The 21,640-nt window shown below is 44.4% G+C and overlaps 1 protein-coding gene across 9 annotated transcripts in view; it reads right to left on the bottom strand.

Annotated features, from left to right (window-relative positions):
* The window catches only part of LOC127574141 (TPR and ankyrin repeat-containing protein 1-like), a 221,543-nt gene that overhangs the window by 75,425 nt on the left and 124,478 nt on the right, over positions 1–21,640 (bottom strand). For all 9 annotated transcript variants that reach the window (XM_052022874.1, XM_052022876.1, XM_052022879.1 and 6 more), the window contains 5 exons: positions 19,955–20,092; positions 16,491–16,631; positions 12,901–13,057; positions 10,689–10,777; positions 7,666–7,769 (listed from right to left, as the gene is read on the bottom strand). In XM_052022874.1, the coding sequence (XP_051878834.1) occupies positions 7,666–7,769; positions 10,689–10,777; positions 12,901–13,057; positions 16,491–16,631; positions 19,955–20,092 (629 nt within the window). The remainder of the gene's footprint in view (positions 1–7,665; positions 7,770–10,688; positions 10,778–12,900; positions 13,058–16,490; positions 16,632–19,954; positions 20,093–21,640) is intronic.

Genomic DNA, 21,640 nt, shown 5'->3' with positions numbered 1-21,640 from the left:
CCAAGACAGCCCTCATCATCCCTCTCGGGCTGTTTAAATTCCTAAGGATGCCCTCGGCCTCAAGAATGCCACTCAGACTTTCCAGAGGCTAATGGACTCAGTTGGGCGAGGCCTGGATTTCGTCTTCATCTACCTAGACGACATCCTGGTGGCCAGCAAGTCACGCAAGGAGCACATGGCACACTTGCGCCAGCTCTGCCAGCGCCTGAGCGACCACGGACTGGCAATCAACCCGGCGAAATGCTAGTTCAGGCTGCCGGAAATCGACTCCTTGGACCACAGGATCAACTGGCATGGAGCCACCCCTCTGCCGGACAAGGTTCAGGCCATCTGCCAGTTTCCCAAACCCAGCACGGTCAAGGGCCTGCAAGAGTTCGTGGGGATGGTGAATTTCTACCACCGGTTCGTGCCGGCGGCGGCATGCACCATGAGACCCCTGTTGGTCTGATGGCCGGCAAGGCCAAGGAGGTGGAATGGGACACGGAGTCCACGGAAGCCTTCGAGCAGACCAAAGAGGTGTTGGCGAAGGTGGCCCTCCTAGTACACCCGAGAGTCGTTGTACCCACGGCGCTCACAGTCGACGCTTCCGACACGGCGGTCGGTGGAGTCCTGGAGCAGCTTGTCGAGGGCCAGTGGCGACCACTCGCTTTCTTCAGCCGGCACCTACGGCCATCAGAGGTGAAGTACAACGCTTTCGACAGAGAGTTGCTAGCGTTCTACCTGGCGGTCCGGCATTTCCGGTACTTCCTCAAGGGAAGGGATTTCACCGCGTATACGGACCACAAGCCCCTCACCTTCGCCATCGCAAAGGTATCGGACCTATGGTCGGCTCGGCAGCAGAGGCACCTCTCGTTTATCTTGCAGTTTACCACTGACATCCACCACATTGCAGGAAAGAACAACATGGTCGCTGACACGCTGTCTCGTCCCCACATCCACTCAGTGACCACCTCAGCCCCAGGAGTCAACTACACGGCGCTGGCACAGGCACAACAAACGGTCACCGAGATCCCGGCCTATTGCACTGCCATTTCGGGACTCCGGCTGGAGGACGTCCCCGTCGGCCCTACAGCGGTTCAGCTCCTGTGCGACACGTCGGCTGGCAGACCTCATGGAGACCAACAGCATGGAGGCGGCGGATGTTCGACACGCTACACGGCCTGGCCCACCTGTCCATCCGGGTGTCCATCAAATTGGTCTCAGACAAATTCGTCTGGCACGGTCTGCGCAAGCCGGTCGGAGACTGGGCCAGGACCTGTGTACACTGCCAGACCGCCAAAGTCCAGCGGCACGCGAAGGCTCCCCTCTAACAGTTCCAACCGACGCTTGGCAGGTTTCAGCACAACCATGTGGACATCGTCGGCCCCCTGCCTGTCTCCTAGGGCGCCAGGTATATCTTCACCATGGTCAACAGGTTCACCAGATGGCCGGAGGCCTTGCCGCTAGTGGACACGTCCACGGAGTCCTGCGCCAGGACGCTCACCGCAAACTGGATCGCCAGGTTCGGACTTCCAGCAGACATCACCTCCGACAGAGGGGCACAGTTCACATCAGGGTTGTGGACAGCACTGGCACAGTTCCTGGGCACCAGGTTACACCACACCACAGCGTACCACCCACAGGCCAATGGTTTGGTCGAGCGTTTCCACAAGCACCTCAAGTCAGCCCTGATGGCACGCCTCAGAGGGCGCGACTGGGTAGAAGAACTTCCCTGGGTTCTACTGAGCATCTGCACGGCCCCCAAGGAGGACCTGGGCACCTCTTCGGTGGAGTTAGTTTACGGCATTTCCCTGACGGTCCCAGGCAAGTTCATGCCGGAGGCCCAAGGTCCAGCAGGGACGCCGGCGGAAGTGCTGATGAAGCTGTGGGACAAGGTGGGGAGCCTGGCACCGGTTTCAACCTCCAGACCTGGCACTACACCGTCTTTTGTTCCTAGGGATCTCAGGGACTGTGAGTACGTTTTTATTTGCAGGGGCATGCACAAGTCCCCTTTGCAGAGGCCGTACGAAGGACCCTTCAAGGTGATCCGGCACAATGGACCTATGTGTGTCGTGGAGGTGGGTGGCTGCGAGGAGACCTTCACAGTGGACTGCCTCAAACCGGCGCTTTTGGACATCGGACAGCCCGTGAAGGTGCCCTCAACGCGCCGGCAGGGCAGGCCACGCAAGGGGGACACACAGACTGGGGATCCCATGCCCCTGATGGGCGATTTGGGGGGTGGTGGGTGGTGTACCGGCCCGGACCCGCAGGACTCGAACCGCCATCGGCAGCTGCATGCGCGGGAGTGCAATGCAGACTAACTGCAGGGCGGGCCTTCCGGCGGGGACCACACATCACGTCCACCGGAGAGGCTCTCAGTTACTTTAGCAAGCGCGCACACTTTGATTCAGTAAAGTGTGCTCAGTCCAGCCTCTGCTTCTGCGTTTTCTTTTCTGCCACGTGCCGCGTACGGCTACAGCGTATGGCATGTTTTGACAGCTGTGATCAAGCGATTCCCTTGAGAAATGAGAGATTTAGGACCACTTCAGAGGGCAAAAAGAGGACATGAGATAGCTCTGGCAGATAAGACAAAGGAAAATCCTAAGAGATTTTACAAGCATATTAAGAGTAAAATGATAACTAGGGAGAGAATAGGTCCTCTTAAGGATCAATGTGGTTGTCTATGTGTGAAGCAGCAAGGGATGGATAAAATCTTAAATGAATATTTCTCAACTGTATTTACTGTGCAAAAGGTCATACAAGCTAAGGAATTAAGGGACATGAATAGTAATGTCTTGAAACATATCTATTATTATAAAAGAGAAGGTGGATAAATCCCCTGGGCCTCGGCAAGTGCATCCCAGGACATTGTGGGAAGCTCAGCAAGAAATTGCAGGGCCCTTAGTAGAGATATTTATATCTTTCTTAGCCATGGGTGGAGGGCGGCTAATGTTGTGCCTTTATTTAAGAAAGTCTGCAAGGAGAAGCCAGGGATCTACAGGCCAATGAGCATAACATCAGTTATGGGAAAATTATTGGAGGGGATTCTGAAGGACAGGATTTACCAGCATTTGGAAAGGCAAGGACTGATTAGTGCTAGTAAGCATGGCTTTGTGCATGGTAAATTGTCTCTCACAAATTTGACTCAGTTTTTTTGAAGAGGTGACCAAGAGTATTGGTGAGAGCAGCGCAGTAGATGTGATCTATATGGACTTTGTGCCAAATGGTAGGCTGATCTGGAAGGTTAAATCACATAGGATCCAGGGTGAGCTCGCCAATTAGATACAAAATTGCCTTGGTGAAAGGAGGTAGAGGGTGGTATTAGAGGGTTGTTTTTCAGATTGGAAGCCTGTGACTGATGGTATGCCACTGTTGTTCGTCGTATATATTAACAATCTGGATGACAATGTTGTTAATATGGTTAGGAAATTTGTGGAGGACACCAAAATTGGTGGTGTAATGGACAGGGAAGAGGGTTATCTAAGTTTACAATGTGATCTAGACCATCTTGTGAAGTGGGCCAGAGAATGGCAAATGGAATTTAACTCAGACAAGTATGACATGTTACACTTTGGAAAGTTAAGCCAAGGCAGGACTTAAACAGTAGGGCCCTGGAGAGTGTTTTAGAACAGAGGGATCTAGGGGTACAGGTACTTTGTTCCCTGAATGTTGAGATACAGGTAGACAGGATGGTGAAGAAGGTGTTTGGCACACTTGCCTATATTGATCAGGGCATTGAGTATAAGAGTTGGGACATCACATTACAGTTGTACAAGACATTGGTGAGACTGCACTTGAAATACTGTGTGCAGTTCTAGTCACTTCCATGGGAAGGATGTCATTAAGATGGAAAGGATGCAGAAAAGATTCACGAGGATGTTACCAGGACTGGAGGGCTAGAGCTATAAGGAGAGACTGGATAAGCTGGGACTTTTTTCCCTGGAGCGTAGGAGGCTAGGGGGTGATCTTAAAGAAGTTTATAAAATCAAGACTCTGTTTGATCTAACCTCAAAAATAAGAAAGGTGCCATGACTCTGACAGGTTTGTACTATAGACCTCCAAATAGCCATAGGGACACCGAGGAGCAGATATGCAGGCAGATTATGGAAAGGAGCAAAGTCCAACAGTGTGGATGACTTCAACTTCTCCAACGTAGACTGGGAACTCCTTAGTACAAAAAGTTTAGATGGGGCGGAATTTGTTAGGTGACTCCAGGAAGGTTTCTTGAAGCATTATGTGGATAGTCCAACTAGAGGGGAGGCTGGATCTTATACTGGGGGATGAGCCTGACCAGGTGACTGACCTCTGAGTGGGTGAACACTTGGGAAACAATGATCGCGACTCCTTAAGCTTTAAGATAGCTATGAATAAGGATTAGAGTGGACTTTGCAGGAAAGTATTAAATTGAGGGAGGGCAAATTATGAGGGCATCAGATAGGAGCTGGGGAAAGTTAATTGAGTTGTTTTCAGGCAAATCCACATTTGACATGTGGAGGTTGTATAAAGACCAGCTGTACAGAGTTCAGGACCGGTTTGTTCCAATAAGAGGGAAGGACAAGGAATGGCAAGGAAACCTTGGATGACAAGAGGGGTAGTAAATTTAGTCAAGAAGGAGGAGGAAGCATATGTAAGGCCAAGGAAGCTGAAATCAAACCGAGTGATTGAGGACTATAAAGGAGTCAGAAGGGACTTAGGAGAGCTAGAAGGGGTCTTGAGAAGTCCTTGGCGAGTCGGATTTAAAGAGGCATTCTATGCATACATCAAGAGCAAGAGGATAACTAGGGAGAGGGTAGGACCACTCAAGGATAAAGGAGGGAACTTGTGCTTAGAGGCGGAGGATGCGGGTGAGATCCTAAATGAGTACTTTGCATTGGTATTTACCAAGGAGAAGGGTGTAGAGGATAGTGAGATCAGAGTGAAGAATGCTAAGATGCTATGGCATTTCAAGATAAAGAAAGGTAGTGTTAGGTCTCTTGAAAAACATTAAGGTGGATAAGTCCCCAGGACCTGATGGGATATACCCCAGGTTATTGAGAGAGATGAGATTGCTGGTGCTTTGACCAAGATCTTTGTATCTTCACCAGTCACAGGTGTGGTGCTGGACGATTGGCAGGTAAGCTAATGTTGTTCCTTTGTTCGAGGAGGAAAATAGGGATAATCCTGGAAATTATAGACCAGTGAGTCTCATGACAGTGGTAGGGAAACTAATGGAGAGGAATCTTAGGGATAGCATTTATGAGCATTTGGAAAAACATGGTCTAATTAGGGACAGTCAACATGGCTTTGTGCAGGGCAAGTCACGTCTGATTAATCTTAGTGAGTTTTTCGAGGTGACAAAGGTAGAGCAGTATATGTTGTATGCATGGATTTTAGTAAGGCATTTGACAAGGTCCCTCATGGTAGGTTCATCCAGAAAATTGGGATGCATGGGATCCATGGTGACTTGGCTGATTGGATCCAAAATTGACTTGCCCATAGAAGAGGGGATAGTGGTGGATGGGTCTTATTCTGGATGGAAGACTGTGACTAGTGGTGTTCTGCAGGGATCTGTGCTGGGACCTCTGCTTGTCATGATTTGGATGAAAATGTAGGTAGGGTGGCTGAGTAAGTTTGCAGATGACAAAAAGATTGTTGGCATTATGGATTGCACAGAAGATTGACAAAGGATACAGTGGGATATAGATCAATTGCAAATATGGCCAGAGAAGTGGCAGATGGAATTTAATCTGGGCAAGTGTGAGGTGCTGCACTTTGGGAGATCCAACGTAAAGGGAGAGAACCCAGTTAATGGCAGGATCCTTAACAGCATTGATGAACAGAGGGATCTTGGGATCCAGGTACAGGGCTCCCTGAGAGTGACTGCACTTGGTCTAGGGTGGTAAAGAAGGAATTTGGCTCTTGAACTCAGAAGCACTGAGTTCAAGAGACAGGAAGTTATGTTACAGCTTTATATAACTCTGGTTAGGCCACATTTAGAATACTGTGTTCAATTCTGGTTGCCTCATTATAGGAAGGATGTGGAGGCTTTCGAGAGGGTGCAGACGAGGTTTACCAGGATGTTGCCTGGTTTAGAGGACACGTCCTATGAAGAGAGGTGCAAGGCAAAAGTTTTGTTTTACACAGAGAATGGTGGGGGCCTGGAATACACTGCCAGGGGTGGTGGTAGGCAGATAGGATAGGAGCATTTAAGAGACTCTTAGATAGGCACATGAATATGCAGAGAGGGGAGGGATATGGTCAATATGCAAGAATGAGGGATTAGGTTAATTTGGAGTCATTGGTTTAATTACTTCGGCACAACATCGTGGGCTGAAGGGTCTGTCCTGTGCTGTACTATTCTATGCTTAGTACATCTTTAAAGTGAGAGGGGAAAGGTTTATAAGGGATCTGAGGGGCAATCTTTTCCACACAAGACAGTGGGTACATGGAATGAGCTGCCAGAGAAGGTGGGTACAATTACAATATTTAAAAGACACTTAGATAGGTAAATGAATAGGAAAGGCTTGGAGGGAATTGGGCCTTCGTTGTCTTGGTGAAGTAGCCAGCATAATCAAAGACCCCACCCACCTGGGTCATTCTCTCTTCTCTCCTCTTCCATCAGGTAGAAGATACAGGAGCCTGAGGGCACGTACCACCAGACTTAAGGACAGCTTCTACCCCACTGTGATAAGACTATTGAATGGTTCCCTTATACCATGAATGGACTATGACCTCACAATCTACCTTGTTGTGACCTTTCACCTTATTGCACTGCACTTTCTCTGTAGCTGTGACACTTTACTCTGTACTGTTATCGTTTTCACCTGTACTCTGTACTAACTCAGTGTAACTGCACTGTGTAATGAATTGCCCTGTACGATCGGTATGCAAAACAAGTTCTTCACAAGTGACAATAATAAACCAATACCAATACCAATACCAAATGCAAAGATGTGGGACCATCTCAAGTAAACAATTTGGTTTGCATGGATGAGTTGAGCCGAAGGGCCTGTTTCCCATGCTCTATAACTCTGTCTTGTTACAACAGTGAGAATTGCAGAGTATGAGTATGCCAGCAGAATGCTGGACAAAAGTCACATTGTTGCTGCGGTGTGTACAAGCTACAAAATGTTCACTCACCAAGTTTACTCTGACAGCACTTCTAATAATACCACCATAAAGGACAAGAGCAGCAGGTGCATTGGAACACCATCACCTAAAGGTTCACCTCTAAGTCATACCCAATCCTGACCAGGAAATATATCACTGTTTGAAGTTCCAGAACTCCCTACCCAATAGCATGGTGGGAGTATCTTACTAGGACTGCAGCAGTTCAACATCACCTTTTCAAAGGTAATTAAGGATTGGCAATAAATGATGACCTGCCATTGATTCTCGTTTCCCAGAAGAATGAAAATAAAAAGTCCATGGCAAGACTTGAATTAAACCAAATTAGGAACACTCAAAGGACCAAGGAGGTTGATCCACTGGCTGGTAAAACACATACAAGAAATAAAATGTACCAAAGTAGCTTTGAGAGGCAGAGACTTATTCAGGGCCAAGCAGAAACAACCATATTAGTTAAGTAATGTACTGAAGCAGAGCATAAGTGTTGGTTCTTGATTTGGGGTCAAAACAGAGAATGAGGCTCCACATCATAAAGATTGGCATTAAAACTGCCAATACAAAAGGGTCAACAGGGCTCACCTTAAGCTTTTTTTCTTGACCTGTACATTGAGAACAGCATCATGAGCTTGTGCCAGTTTCTCTTTTTCCACCTGTCCACCCTTCTGATAGCACTTGGCAGCAACCTATAAAGTTATAAAGGGAGCTTATAGACTTGCAGGAAATTGACACCATTAATTATAAGTGTATATGAAACTTGACTCTCATATGAAACTAATTTCAATGGTACTGAACAATTAAAATGCCACATGCATCAACATATTGAACACCATCTGCCTCAACAGATGAAATTACATTCAATAATCAATCTCATTTTAGCAACAGAGCCTTAAACGTAATAAAACACCCAAAGCCCTTTGCAGGAGTCAAGTATGGGGATATGAGGAGAAACTGGCCATTGGCTCAGTCAAAGATGCATGTTTAAAGGGCAATATCTAGGTGAGCAATGGTGATAGGGGACTCTTTTGTCAGGAGCACAGACAGATTCCAAGAGAGTATGTTGCCTCCCTGATGCAACATGTCCTGGTCCAAGGATGTCCTGGAGTGGACACAGGACATCCTGAATGGGGAAGGTGAGCAGCCAGAGGTCGTGGTCCACATTGGTATTAATGACATTGGCAAAAAGACAGACGAGGTCCTGCAAAGTGAAATTTTGGGAGTTAGGTGGGAAGTTAAAAAACAGGTCCTCTAGTGTAGTAATCTCAAGATTACTCCCCATGCCATGTGCTGATAAGGCCAGGAACAGGAACATAGTACAGCTAAATGTGTTGCTAAAGAGTTGGTGCAGTAGGGAGGGGTTCAAGTACATGGATCATTGGGCTGTCTTCCAAGGCAGATGAGACTGTACAAGAAGGTCTTGACGATTGAGTTTTTCGAGGAGTTGACCAAGGTTATCGATGAGGGTAGAGTAGTTGATGTTGTCTGCATGGATTTTAGTAAGGCATTCGACAAGGTCCCTCATGCCTTCATTGTAGGCTCATCCAGAAGACGAAAATGCATGGGATCCACAGTGACTTTGCTTTTTGGATTCAGAATTTGGCTTGTCCAGAGAAGACAGAGGGTAGTGGTCAATCAAACTTATTCTGGCTGGAGGTCCGTGACTAGTGGTGTTCCACAGGGACCTATATTGGTGGGATCTTTGCTGTTTGTGATGTATATAAATGACTTGAATGAAAACATGGATGGGTGAGTTTGTAAGTTTGCAGATGATACAAAGATTGCTGGCATTATGGATAGTATAGAGGACAATTGTGAGCTGTTGCACCTTGGGAGAACAAATGCAAGGTGAAAGTACACAGTTTATGGTAGGACCCTCAACAGTATTGATGTACAGAAGGACCTCAGGTTCTAAGCTCATAGCTCCCTGAAAGTGGCTGAACAGGTCAATATGGTAGTAAAGAAGGCAATATTGGCATACTTGCCTTTCCTAGTCGAGGCATTGAGTTCAAAAGTCAGGAAGTTATGTTGCAGCTTTATAAAACAATGGTTAGGCTGTATCTGGAGTTTGCATTCAATTCTAGTCACCCCTTTATAGGAAGGATGTGGAGTCTTTGGAGAGGGTGCAGAAGAGGTTTACCAGGATGCTGCCTGGATTAGGGGGCATGTGCTAGAAGGAGAGGTTGGACAAGCTAGGGTTGTTTTCTCTGGAGCGGTGGAGGCTGAGGGGAGACCTGATAGAAGTTTATAAGATTATGAGAGGCATAGATACAGCAGGTAGCCGGTATCTTTTTCCGAGGGTCATAATGTCTAATACTAAAAGGTATGCATTTAAGGTGAGAGGGGAATTACAGATTTCGGAGGGGGAAAATCCTTTAAGTTTTTTGAGGAGGTAAGAAAGGAGATGGATGAAGGTGTGGTGGTAAGTGTTATCAATATGGACTTCATTCAGGCATTTGACAAGGTCCTGCATGGTAGGCTGGTCCAGAAGGTTAAGGTAGAAGGGAATAAGGTACAAGGTATAAGGTAACTGGCTAACTGATCCAAAATCTGGCTTGATGAAAAAGTTGCCTCTCAGGTTGCTCTTAAATCCTTTCATTTTAAGCCTATGCCCCCTAATTTTAGTGGCTGCATTTCTACTAGCTGCACCACTGTGATGCAAACTGTGTGGATGATGCAAAGAGACTTCAGGGTAAATTAGATGGGGGCAAAAACATGGCAGATGAAGAATGGCATGGATAAATGTGAAGTTATCCACTTCAGTAGGAAAAATAAAAAGCTGGTGTATGTTGTAAATGGTGTAAGATTGACACAGATAGAGATTTAGGTGTTCATGCACTCCAGTCACAGAAACCAAAAATGTAGGTGCAGCAAGTGGTTTAAGAAGACAAATGGTTTATTGGCCTTCGTCATAAGAGGATTTCAGCAAAGGAGCAAAGATGTCTTCCCACAATATAGAGAGCCTTGCTGAATCCACATCTGGAGTATTGCACGCAGTTTTCTTCTCCTTTAAAGTTATACTTGTCATCAGAGGGAGTGCAACTAATGTTCATAGGACTGAGTCTTGGGATGGTCGAACTGCTGTATGAGGAAAGATCAGGTTGACCAGGTTTGTATTCATGAGAGCTTAGAAAACTGGTAAGAGGATGGAATTGAAATTTCAAAATTCTTAGAGGACTAGGTAGGCAGGAGCAGGAGGATGTTTCGCCTGGCTGGCGTATCTTGAATGAGAAGTCAAATGGCTTTAGTACTGAGATGTGAAGAAATTTCTTCCCTCAATGTGTGGTGGAACTTGTGGAATTTGCTACTTATGGAAGGGCTGTAGAGAACAAGTCACTGAATATATTTAAGGAGATAGATGCGAAAGGCATCGTGATGTATTGGGTTGGAATACTGAGACAGTTGGCCAATTCGATTAAAAGGCAGAGCAAGTTCAAAGGGCCAAATGGCCCACTCCTGTCCTATTCTCCATGCTCCTATGTAAATCCTCAACTAAAGTACACAGCATTATGAAATAATGGAATATGAGAAAACACCTTCCAGACATTTGTAGATTCTTTGCAAACCACAACAAAGGTTTCATATCTTGATGAATTTTTAGCTCTCACCTTCCAACAATGATGTTTTGCAAAATAATCGCCTCTTTCTGCCCATTCTCCTTTTGTCGAAGTTTTAACAAACATACTGTCATCAAGCTCTGCAAAAGGAAATAATTTCAGATTGATAGCAGCCCACTTTACCCCAATAAAACAATCAATTTCTTTCTCAATATATTGGTACCCAGCAATACAGTCTTCTAATCCCTTGGAAAGCAACAGAAGCTTACTACCTTGTTGATTTCACATGACAAGCTAATGTGCTTTGTCACCTCCCTGTACCATATACCATTACCCCCATAGTTCAGTTAGCAGGTCTCTTCTCTATAAGCCAGAGATCATGGGCTCAAGCCCCATTCCAGGACCTAAGCACAGAGCTCAAGCTGACAAGGCAGTGCTGGGATAAAACCACTAATTTCTTCCACAAATGAAAGGTTATTGACCTGAAATATGAACCTTGTTACTTCTTCTGTAAATGCTGCCCGACCTACTCTGTATTTCCAGAATTTTCTGTTTTTATTTGCCAATTGAGTTGGTTTCAGAATATTTATCAGTTAAGTATAAGAGTTGGGATCATCACATTACAGTGGTCTACATGGACTTCAGTAAGGCCTTTGATAAAGTTCCATATGGTAGGCTGCTCTGGGAGGTTAGATTGTATGGAATCCAGGGAGAGCTGAGTATATGAGAATCAAAAATTACACAGGGACTTTGATCAGCTGAGTATGTGGCCAGAGGAATGGCAAATGGAGTTTAATTCAGATAAGTGCGAAGTGTTGCATTTTGGAAAGTCAAATCCAGGTAGGACTTTCACAGTGAATGGCAGGGCCCTGGGGAGTGTTGTAGAACAGAGGGACCTTGGAGTTCAAGTATATGGTTCCCTGAAAGTGGAGTCACAGGAAGACAGGGTGGTGAAGAAGGCTTTTGACATGCTGGTCTTCTTCAGTCAGGGAAATGAGTATAAAAGTTAGGAGGTCATGGTGTGGTTGCTCAAGACTGGAGTATTGTGTTTAGTATTGGTCACCCTGCTGTAGCAGGGATGTTATTAAACCGGAAAGAGTGCAGAAAAGATTGACAAGGATGTTGACAGGACCTGAGGGACTGAATTATAGGGAGAGGTTGGACAGGCTAGGACTTTATTCCTTGGAGCATAGATGACTGAGAGGTGATCTTATGGAGGTGTATAAGATCATGAGGGGCATTGATAGGGTGAATGCACTCAGTCTTTATCCCAGGGTTGGGGAATCAAGAACTAGCAAGCATAGGTTTAAGGTGAGAGAGGAAAGATAAGGTGAGATAGGAATTTGAGGGGCAACTTTTTTTTAGACAAAGGGTGGTATGTATGTGGGACAAGCTGTCAGAGGAAATGGTTGAGGCAGGTACAATAACAACATTTAAAAGAAAGTTGGATAGGTACATGTAAAGGTTTAGAGGGATACGGGCCAAATGCTGGGAAATGGGACTAGCTTGGATGTGCATCTTAAGGGGATGGACCAATTGGGCCAAAGGGCCTGTTCCCCTGCTATATGACTCTATTACAACAAATCGTTGGTTAGCCTGTTCAATACTATAAGAAGGACATGTTTAAGTTAGAAAGGGTGCAGAAAAGATTCACAAGGATGTTACCTGGACTGGACAGCTTGAACTTGAGAGGAGAGTTTGGATAGGCTAGGCTTATTTTCCCCAGAGTGAATAAAATTTTGAGAGGCAATAGATAGGGTTGATAGCCAGTGTCTGTTTCCCATGGTAGGGATGTCTAAAACTAGAGGAGGTTTACAGGAGTTCTGAGGAGTAAATTTTTCACACAATGCGTAGTTGGTGTCTGGAATGAGCTGCCAGAGGAGGTGTTGGAGGCAGGATCAGTAACAACATCTTAGAGGCATCTTGACAGCTACTTGAATGAGCACAGCATAGAAGAATATGGAATTAATGCAGGCAAGTGGGATTAGTATAGATAGGCATGCTGGATAGCATAGCCGAGGTGGCCCAAAGGGCCTGTTTGTATGCTGAACAACTCTATGACTCTATGAAGTTATTACAATGAAAAGAACAGTACTCATACATGTGTGAAATTTAGGTTTTCCTCTCTTCCTCCATCATGATAATTAAATTGAAATATTTGGCAGAATCATCTTTGAGCTTCTTGGCCTGCAGTAATAACCTTCCTTAATAAATAAGTCAAGAGAAAAGACTGTTTCTTAATTCTCTGCCTCTATTTTCCTACCTTTATTTTCATTAGTTTTGACAACATTGACAAAATTTCTTTTGATGAAGTATTCAAAGGCTGGGGCACGTTTCCCTTTGTTTTCATCGAAAATCCACAGGTTCACTCTCGCTCGTGTGAAGGCTGTGTACAACTGTTTCAGTTCACAATTCAGAAGCTAACAGACAGAAAGAAAGCATCTTGATGACCATGAACAGCACATTACTTGCCCTTCCACTGTGACACTTCCAATATGAACTAAGATTAAAGTTAATAAATTATTTAAAATTCCAAAAGCAAAGAACCTCACATAGTGAGGAGAGCAGTCCAAGACCACAGGATGATTCTGGAACCTCTGCTTTTTGTGATTTTTATTAATGACTTGGATGAGGGGGTAGAAGGGTGGGTTAGCAAGTTTGCAGATGACTCAAAGGTCAGTGGTGTTGTGGATAGTGGAGAGGATTGTCGAAGATTGCAGAGGGACATTGATAGGATGCAGAGCTGGGCTGAGAAGTGGCAGATGGAGTTCAATCCGGAGAAGTCTGAGGTGGTACACTTTGGAAGGACAAACTCCAAGGCAGACTACAAAGTTAATGGCAGGAACCTGGATAGTGTGGAGGAGCAGAGGGATCTGGGGGTCCATATCCACAGATCCCTGAAAGTTGCCTTACAGGTGGATAGGGTAGTTAAGAAAGCTTATGGGATGTTAGCATTCATAAGTAGTGGGATTGAGTTTAAGAGCCGCGAGGTAATGATGCAGCTCTACAAAACTCTGGTTGGACCACACTTAGAGTACTGTGTCTAGTTCTGGATGCCTCATTACAAGAAGGATGTGGAAGCGTTGCAAAGGGTGCAGAGGAGATTTACCAGGATGTTGCCTGGTTTAGAGAATATGCATTATGAGGAGAGACTAAGGGAGCTAGGGCTTTACTCTTTGGAGAGGAGGAGAATGAGAAGAAACATGATAGAAGTGTATAAAATATTAAGAGGAATAGATAGAGTGGACAGCCAGCGCCTCTTTCCCAGAACACCAATGCTCAATACAAGAGGGCATGGCTTTAAAGTAATGGGTGGGAAGTTCAAGGGAGATATCAGAGGAAGGTTTTTTACCCTGAGAGTGGTTGGGGCATGGAATGCGCTGCCTGGGGTGGTGGTGGAGGCAGGTACATTGGTCAAATTCAAGAGATTGTTAGATAAGCAAATGAAGGAATTTAAAATAGAAGGCTATGTGGGAGGAAGGGGTTAGATAGTCTTAGGCGAGGTTTAAAGGTCGGCACAACATCGTGGGCCGAAGGGCCTGTATTGTGCTGTACTGTTCTATGATTCTATGATAATGATGAATTATCATAGAATGGTAAATTGGCCAGAGAAATGGCAGATGGAATCTAATTTTGAAAAATGTTAAGTAATGCGTTTAGGAAAGATTAATAAGGCTAGAAGACACAAAACAAACCCTAGGAAATTCTGAGGAACACAGCAACCTTGGTATACATGTCCAAGCATCCCTGAAGGCAGCTGCAGAGGTAGATAAAGTGGTGAAGAAGTCATACTAGAAACTACTTTCATTAGCTGGGGCATGTACAAATAATTAAACCATTAGTGAGGCCACAGCTAGAGTACTGTGTTTAGTTCTGGCTGTCACACTGTAAATAGAATGCAATAGCATTGGGGAAGTTGCAGAGAAGATTCACCAGGATACTGCCTGGGATGGAGTATTTCAGTTATGAGGAAAGACTGGATATGCCACGATTGTTTTCTTTGGAGTAGAAAAAGCTAAGGGGGAACCCAATTGTGGTAGCTAAAATTATAAGGGTCATTGAAAGGGACAGTACAGGATGATTTGAGGAAGAATTTTTTTCATCCAGAGAGTAGTTGAAATCTGCAAAACATTGCCCAAGGAGGTGATGGAAACAGAGAATCTTGCAAAGTAGTATTTAGATGAATGTTGAACACCATGACATAGAAGGTTGAGAGTGTGATAGCTGGCATGGACATGAAGGACTTGAATGACTGGTTTCAGTGCTAAATGACTATGACCAAAACTAATAAATAAAATCAAAATGTGATAAAATAGATAGAACATTGACCAGTACAGCATGGTACAGGCCCTTCAGCCCAGGATGTTGCACCAACCTATATAAACCTACTCCATGATTAATCTAACCCTTCACTCCTACACAGCCCATATTTTTCTTACATCCATGTACCTATCCAAGACTCTTTCAAATGTTCCTATTGTATCAGCCTCTCCCACCACCCCAGCAGTGCACTCCAGGCACCCATCACTCTCTGTGTAAAGAACCTACCTCTAACATCTCCGCTAAACTTTCCTCCTCTGACCTCAAACTGATGTCCTCTGGTATTGGCCATTGCCACCCTGGGGAAAAGCTGCTGGCTGTCCACTCTGTCTATGTCTCTCATAATCTTATACATCTCCATCAATTCGCCTCTCATCCTGCGTTGCTCCAAAGAGAAAAGTCCTAGCTTGCTCAACCTTTCCTCATGAGACATGTTCTCTAATATAGGCAGCATCCTGGTAAGTCTCCTCTGCACCCTCTCTGAAGTTTCCACATCCTTCACATAATGAGGTGACCAGAACTGAATACAATACTCTAAGGGTGGTCTAACCAGAGTTTTATAGAGCTGCAATGTTACCTCACGGCTCTTGAACTCAACCCCCTGATTAATGAAGGCCAGCACACCATACGCCTTCTTAACCACCCTATCAACTTGCGCGGTGGCTTTGAGGGATCTATGGACTTGAACCCCAAGATCCCTTTGTTCTTCCACACTGCTAAGAATCCTTGTACTCTGCCTTCAAGTTTGTTCTTCCAAAGTGTATCACTTCACAATTTTCCGGATTGAACTCCACCCAGCTCTGCATCCTGTCTATATCCCATTGTAACCTACGACAACCTTCTACACTATCCACAACACCTCCAACCTTTGTGTCATCTGCAAACTTACTAAACCATCCCTCTACTTCCTCATCCAAGTCATTTATACAAATCATAAAGAGCAGGGATCCCAGAACAGATCTCTGTGGAACACCACTAGTCACCAAACTCCAGGCAGAATACTCTCCATCTACTACCACCTTCTACCTTCTGTGGGTAACCAATTCCGAATCCACACAGACAAGTCTCCATGGATCTCATGGATCCCAGAAAAAAATTAAATAACCAAATTTGTCTTTTTTTGTAATATTCAGGTTAGGAATCAAACAAATGGGAATTCTATTTCTATACCAAGTTTGGCTATCATAGAATCACAGGGATGGATTCCCTAAGATAATGCTTAAGAATTTCAGCATGATCAGGCTCTTTTGCTAAATACGACTGAGTCCTGCCACAGGCTACAGTTAGTTAGCTGAGAGTCGCTGAACATATTGGTAACAAAAAAAAAGCAGGTAGGGGTTAGACCTTATATCTAATGACTGTGACAGAATGGCTATATAGATTAAAACAACTCACTAATGAACTAGTCCATGGCAAAAGTAGTTCTACAGCTTCAATAGCAACCAGATCAGACTGAAATGGCTCGGAAGAGTACTCACACATCCATGGTAGATTGGAGTAAATATCCGTCAAAATATAGTGTACCAGTTTTACCTTGTGCCGCTCTGAATTGAATTCAAGGGGCCTGATTTGAGGAACAGCATCATCCAAAGGTTGCTCCAGTAATACTTCTCGATTGACTTTTGAATGAGGTGGAGGTTGAAAGGAAGAGATGACCCGCCATTCCTTATCAGCCTACAGACATGAGCAAAAGAAACAATATATATTCAGTATACTCCTCAGGTGTTGATCTTCGGATAGGATGGCAAGGGGTGCGGGGTGGTGTCATGTATTACAATAAACTCTCCATAAAAACAATCTGCCATCCCTTTTTCTCCACTTCCACTGATCACAATCATTTCCACTGTCCTTAAAAAAAAGAACCAAAAAGCAAATGACTGCTGTTGCTCCAAATCTGAAAAAAAAAACAAAAATCACCTCCTTCTGCCCATTCCAACTCAGTCACTCAGGAGACAGATGACTTTAATTCACTGTTCTGATGAATAGTCATTGCCCCAAAACATTGACATTGTTCCTTTCTCCACAAATGCTGCCTGAACTGAGAATTTTCAGTATATTTAGCTTCAGTCAAAACCAATCTTGTCTCCCTTTCCCATCGCATGGATCAGAACAGAACCCACCCTCCTTCTCCAATCCCCATTCCCTCCTCTGATCAGGGCCAAGTCCCTCTTTTACTTGGTTAGGGCCAAGACCCTGGCTTTCACATGGCCAGGGACAAGCCACAGGCCCAACCTCCCTGCAACCCCCTCCTGGTCAGGGCAAGTTCCCCAATCAGTGCCAAAAGCCCCTTTTAATTAATCAGATCACAGTTCTACCTCTCTCCTGACCAAGGCAAAACACTCCCGCAACCAATCAGAATCAAACCCCCCATTCCACCCCCCCCCCCCCCCCCCACCCCACCCCACCCCACCCACCCCACCCACCCCATGTCGCCCAACTCAACCATTTGGAGCCGAACCTCCCAAATTCAACTGATCGGAGCTAAACTCTCTCCCCTCCAATTCAACTGATCGGAGCTGAACTATCCCATCTCAACTATCAGAGCTGAACCCCACCCCCAAAGCAACCAATCAGAGCCGGACCCCCTTCCAAATTCAACCAACTGCAATCAAACCACACCCCCCAACTCAACCAATTGGTGCCAATTTCCTCCTCCCTCTCCAACCGAACTGATTGGAGCTGAACACACTGCTCTTAAATGAGTGCCAACTTTAACATGGAAATAAATATTGTATAATTAAAGAAGTAGAGTGTTCTGGCTAATGTTCCTCTCCCAAACACCACCAGAAAACAGATCTTGTGGCCATTTATTTTACTGCTGTATCAAGAATCGCTGCTGCATTTCAACAGATTGTAAAATAGAACATATAACAGTACAGCCCAGGAATAGGCCCTTTGGCCCACGATGCTGTGCCTAACTAATTAATCTAATGACACCAAATCCCTTCTGTCTGCACTTGGTCCATATCCCTCCATTCTCTGCATGTTCATGTGCCTATCTAAATAGCCTCTTAAATGCCTCTATCGTATCTGCTTCCACTACCACCCCTGGCAGCGCATTCCAGTCACCCACCATTCCCTGTGTAAAACACTTGCCCTGCACATCTCCTTTGAGGTTTCCCCCTCTCACCTTAAATGCATGCTCTCTAGTATTTGACATTTCAACCTCGGGAAAAAGATACCAGCTGTCTACTCATCTATGCCTCTCATAAATTTGTAAATTCTTTTTTAAATCGGGTCTCCCCTCAGCCTCTGCCACTCCAGAGAAAACAACTCTTGTTTCATCCAACCTCTCCTTATAGCACATGCCCTCTAATCCAGGCGGTATTCTAAAGAACTCTTCTACACCCTCTGCAAAGCCTCCATATACAAATTGAACATAATACTCCAGATGTGGCCTAACCAGAGCTTTATCAATCTGCAACATAACTTCCTGATTCTTGAACTCAATGTGTTGACTAATAAAGGCAAGCATTCCATTCGCCTTCTTTACCTCCCTATCAACCTGTGCAGCCACTTGCAGGGAGCTATGGACTTGGACCCCAAGATCCCTCTGTACATCAATGCTGTTAAGCAACACCTCACACTTGCCTGCATTAAGCTCCATCTGCCACTTCTCCGCCCATATCTGCAACTGATCTATATCTTGCTGTATCCTCTGGCAACCTTCTACGCTATTTATAATGCCACCAATCTTTGTGTCATCTGCAAACTTACTAACCCACCCATCCACGCTTCAATCCAAGTTATATCACAAACAGCAGAGGTCCCAATACTGCGGAACACCACTAGTCACTGACCTCCAGCCAGAATAACACCCTTCCACCACTACCCTGTCTTCTATGGGCAAGCCAATTGTGAATCCAAATGGCCAAGTCACCGTGGATCCCATGCATCTTAATCTTCTGGATGAGCCGACAATGAGCCTACCCTGTCGAATGCCTAACTAAAACTCATGAGGTCGACATCCACTGCTCTACCTTCATTGAACATCTTTGACACTTCCTCGAAAAACACAATGAAATTAGTAAGACATGACCTGACCTGCCCTGCACAATGCCATGCTGACTGTCCCTAATTAGGCTATGCTTTTCCAAATGCTCATAAATCCTATCCTTAAGACTCGTCTCCAATAGCTTTCCTCCTTTATCCTTGAGTGGTCCTACCCTCTCCCTAGTTATTCTCTTGCTCTGGATGTATGGGTGATGTATGTATGGTTGGGCTAAGGAGCTTCCAGCTAGTATTGGAGAAGTTGAAGTCAGCCACGATGACAACCCTGTTGTTTTTGTACCCCTCTCTAATCTGTTGTATACCTGTTCCATTAAGTATTTTAAATATTATGGTTGTGAAACAATTGAAATATACTAAAATTGAAAGCATTTGTGTGTCTACTCTGTTGATTATGAAAGTAAACAATGACAATTCACATTAATTTAAACTTTCAATGTCACTGGAAATATTCAAAATACTAATATGTTTTCACAGATTGGCTGTGAAAATCTTTTTGCTTTATTCTGTGGAAAATTTCACAACTTTCCTGTGGATTCACAATCCAGTACATTCCAATTTGTATGCAGTACAACCTCATTGTATTTCTTTAAACACACCATTGAGGCTTTGTTCTCTTGCATTTTGTGTTAAAAGGAGATTTAGAAGTTTGTTACTGTACAGCTGTCCTTTTCCCTCATGTCCTCTACATAGCTCAATCTTTGCGCATATCCTGCAGCACTGACTCCTGGACTTTGGTGTTAGTTGGAAAAATTTGGTTATGGGTATGAAAATCTGCATGAAAGCAATTCAATTTTAACAAAAATTTCTAATTTCAAAATAGGGGTGCAGAATACCTGCTCTTGAAAAATGGAGCGACAAATCATTTCGACTCAACTTGCTCTACAACTCAGACTGTTTACAGAGACCAGCTCACTGAGGAGAGTGGAATTGTTAAACCTGATGAAAAAAAGTGATTACCAATATCCAAAGAAATATATAGCTGTTACCTCAGAATCAGTGAAGAAGTTATAGAGGAGGACATCGTCAAATTCCAAACCTTTGGCTTCATATATAGTCAGAACAAGGGCAAGACTAAGCTCTTCTGGGATTGCATCCTTGGCTGTTTCATGCGTAACCAAAATAACCTGCAAGGTATTACTTTTAAAAATTAAAACAAGAATTGCAAGCTTGCCTCTCAATTTAAATAATAACTTTTACAGCACACAACCTCAATACTGATCATTTTTCATACCTTACTTCTCTTGGTAGACACAGCCTTTGTTCTTTTAACTATATAGCTGCTTCAAAGCACAAGAATATAGCACAGGTAGATAGAATCTGCATTCAGATAGGCAATATTGCAAGTGCTCTTCTTCCTCTCCTGTTTCACGACCTGCATCCACTGCAAATTTAATTTGACCTAAAACTATTTTTACTGAACATCAACCACCTCAATCCACTTCTAGCAATTACAAGAACAGAAAATGCTGGAAATACTCAGCAGGTCAGGTAGCATCTGTGCAGACAGAAAGGACATTAATCTGAAAGCACTTTAAGAAGCACTTGGATAGGTACATGCAGGGGCTGGGCTTAAAGGGATATGGGCTGAATGTAGGAAATTGTGACTGGATGGGTGGGCATCACAATTGGCATGGATTTGTTGGGCTGAAGGGCCTGTATCCATACTGTATGACTCTATAAAATGCTGACTGTTTCTATAGGTGCTGCATTACCTGCTGATTATTTCCTATCTTGTCTGTATTTCAGATTTCCAGCCTTGTCAATTTGCAGATGTGTGTCCTGATGTTAAATCTAGACAGCAATATTTAATAAATTTGTGAAGACTGCTTAATGTGGCAGCTTGTGTATACTATCAATTGGAACTTGAATGAGATGACTAGGACTATGAACTTCAGCTTGGCCCCTCTCCAGGCTTCTGACCAACAAGATAATTCGACGATTCCAACATATTTGGCTATTCCGTTATTTCTGCCTTTGTATTTACTCATTAGTAAGATTTTTGTCCAAATTATTTATCACAAACACAGAGGTCCCAGCAATGATCCATACAGAACAGACCTCTAATCGGAATAACACCATTACACATCGTCTTCTGTGGCCAAGCCAACTTTGAATCCAGTCTACCAAGTCACTGTGCTTTTATATTCTGTACTAGCCTATCATGATGGACATTGTCAGTTGTATCCATTGCATACAACCATGGCAGCAGGGCTACATGTCAATCAACCGCAATGTACCTGGGCCATATAATGACGCTTCAGTCTCTGACATGAAAATGAAGACAAGGAGCCCACCACCAAAATTATCTCTTCAGGCAACTCCATTTCCTGTCAATGCTTTCAACAGCAAGATAAGATTTCTTTATTAGTCACATGTACATCGAAACACACAGTGAAATGCATCATGCTGCATTTGCAATGAGAACTACACACATAGATCCAAATTATATAAAATGGGATACAAACTGTCTTTGGCCACAAATGCCAAAACTGACACTACAATTCAATGCGCTGAATTTGTGCTGGTAGTCCCCAGCTATTCACACTGAATTAAATACTGAGTTTGCAAGGCTTAAATGTCAGGTTCTGTGCAACTTCTACCTGCTTCAACAAGGTTCCATCACTGGACATATTTTCCCCTCCCCACCCTATCAGCATTTCAAAGAGAACCAC

This window comes from Pristis pectinata, chromosome 9, assembly GCF_009764475.1.
Source record: "Pristis pectinata isolate sPriPec2 chromosome 9, sPriPec2.1.pri, whole genome shotgun sequence".
In the NCBI taxonomy this organism is placed as follows: Eukaryota; Metazoa; Chordata; class Chondrichthyes; order Rhinopristiformes; family Pristidae; genus Pristis; species Pristis pectinata.
Note: the sequence above shows the minus strand (reverse complement) of the source record. Positions and strands in the feature narration are given on the sequence as shown.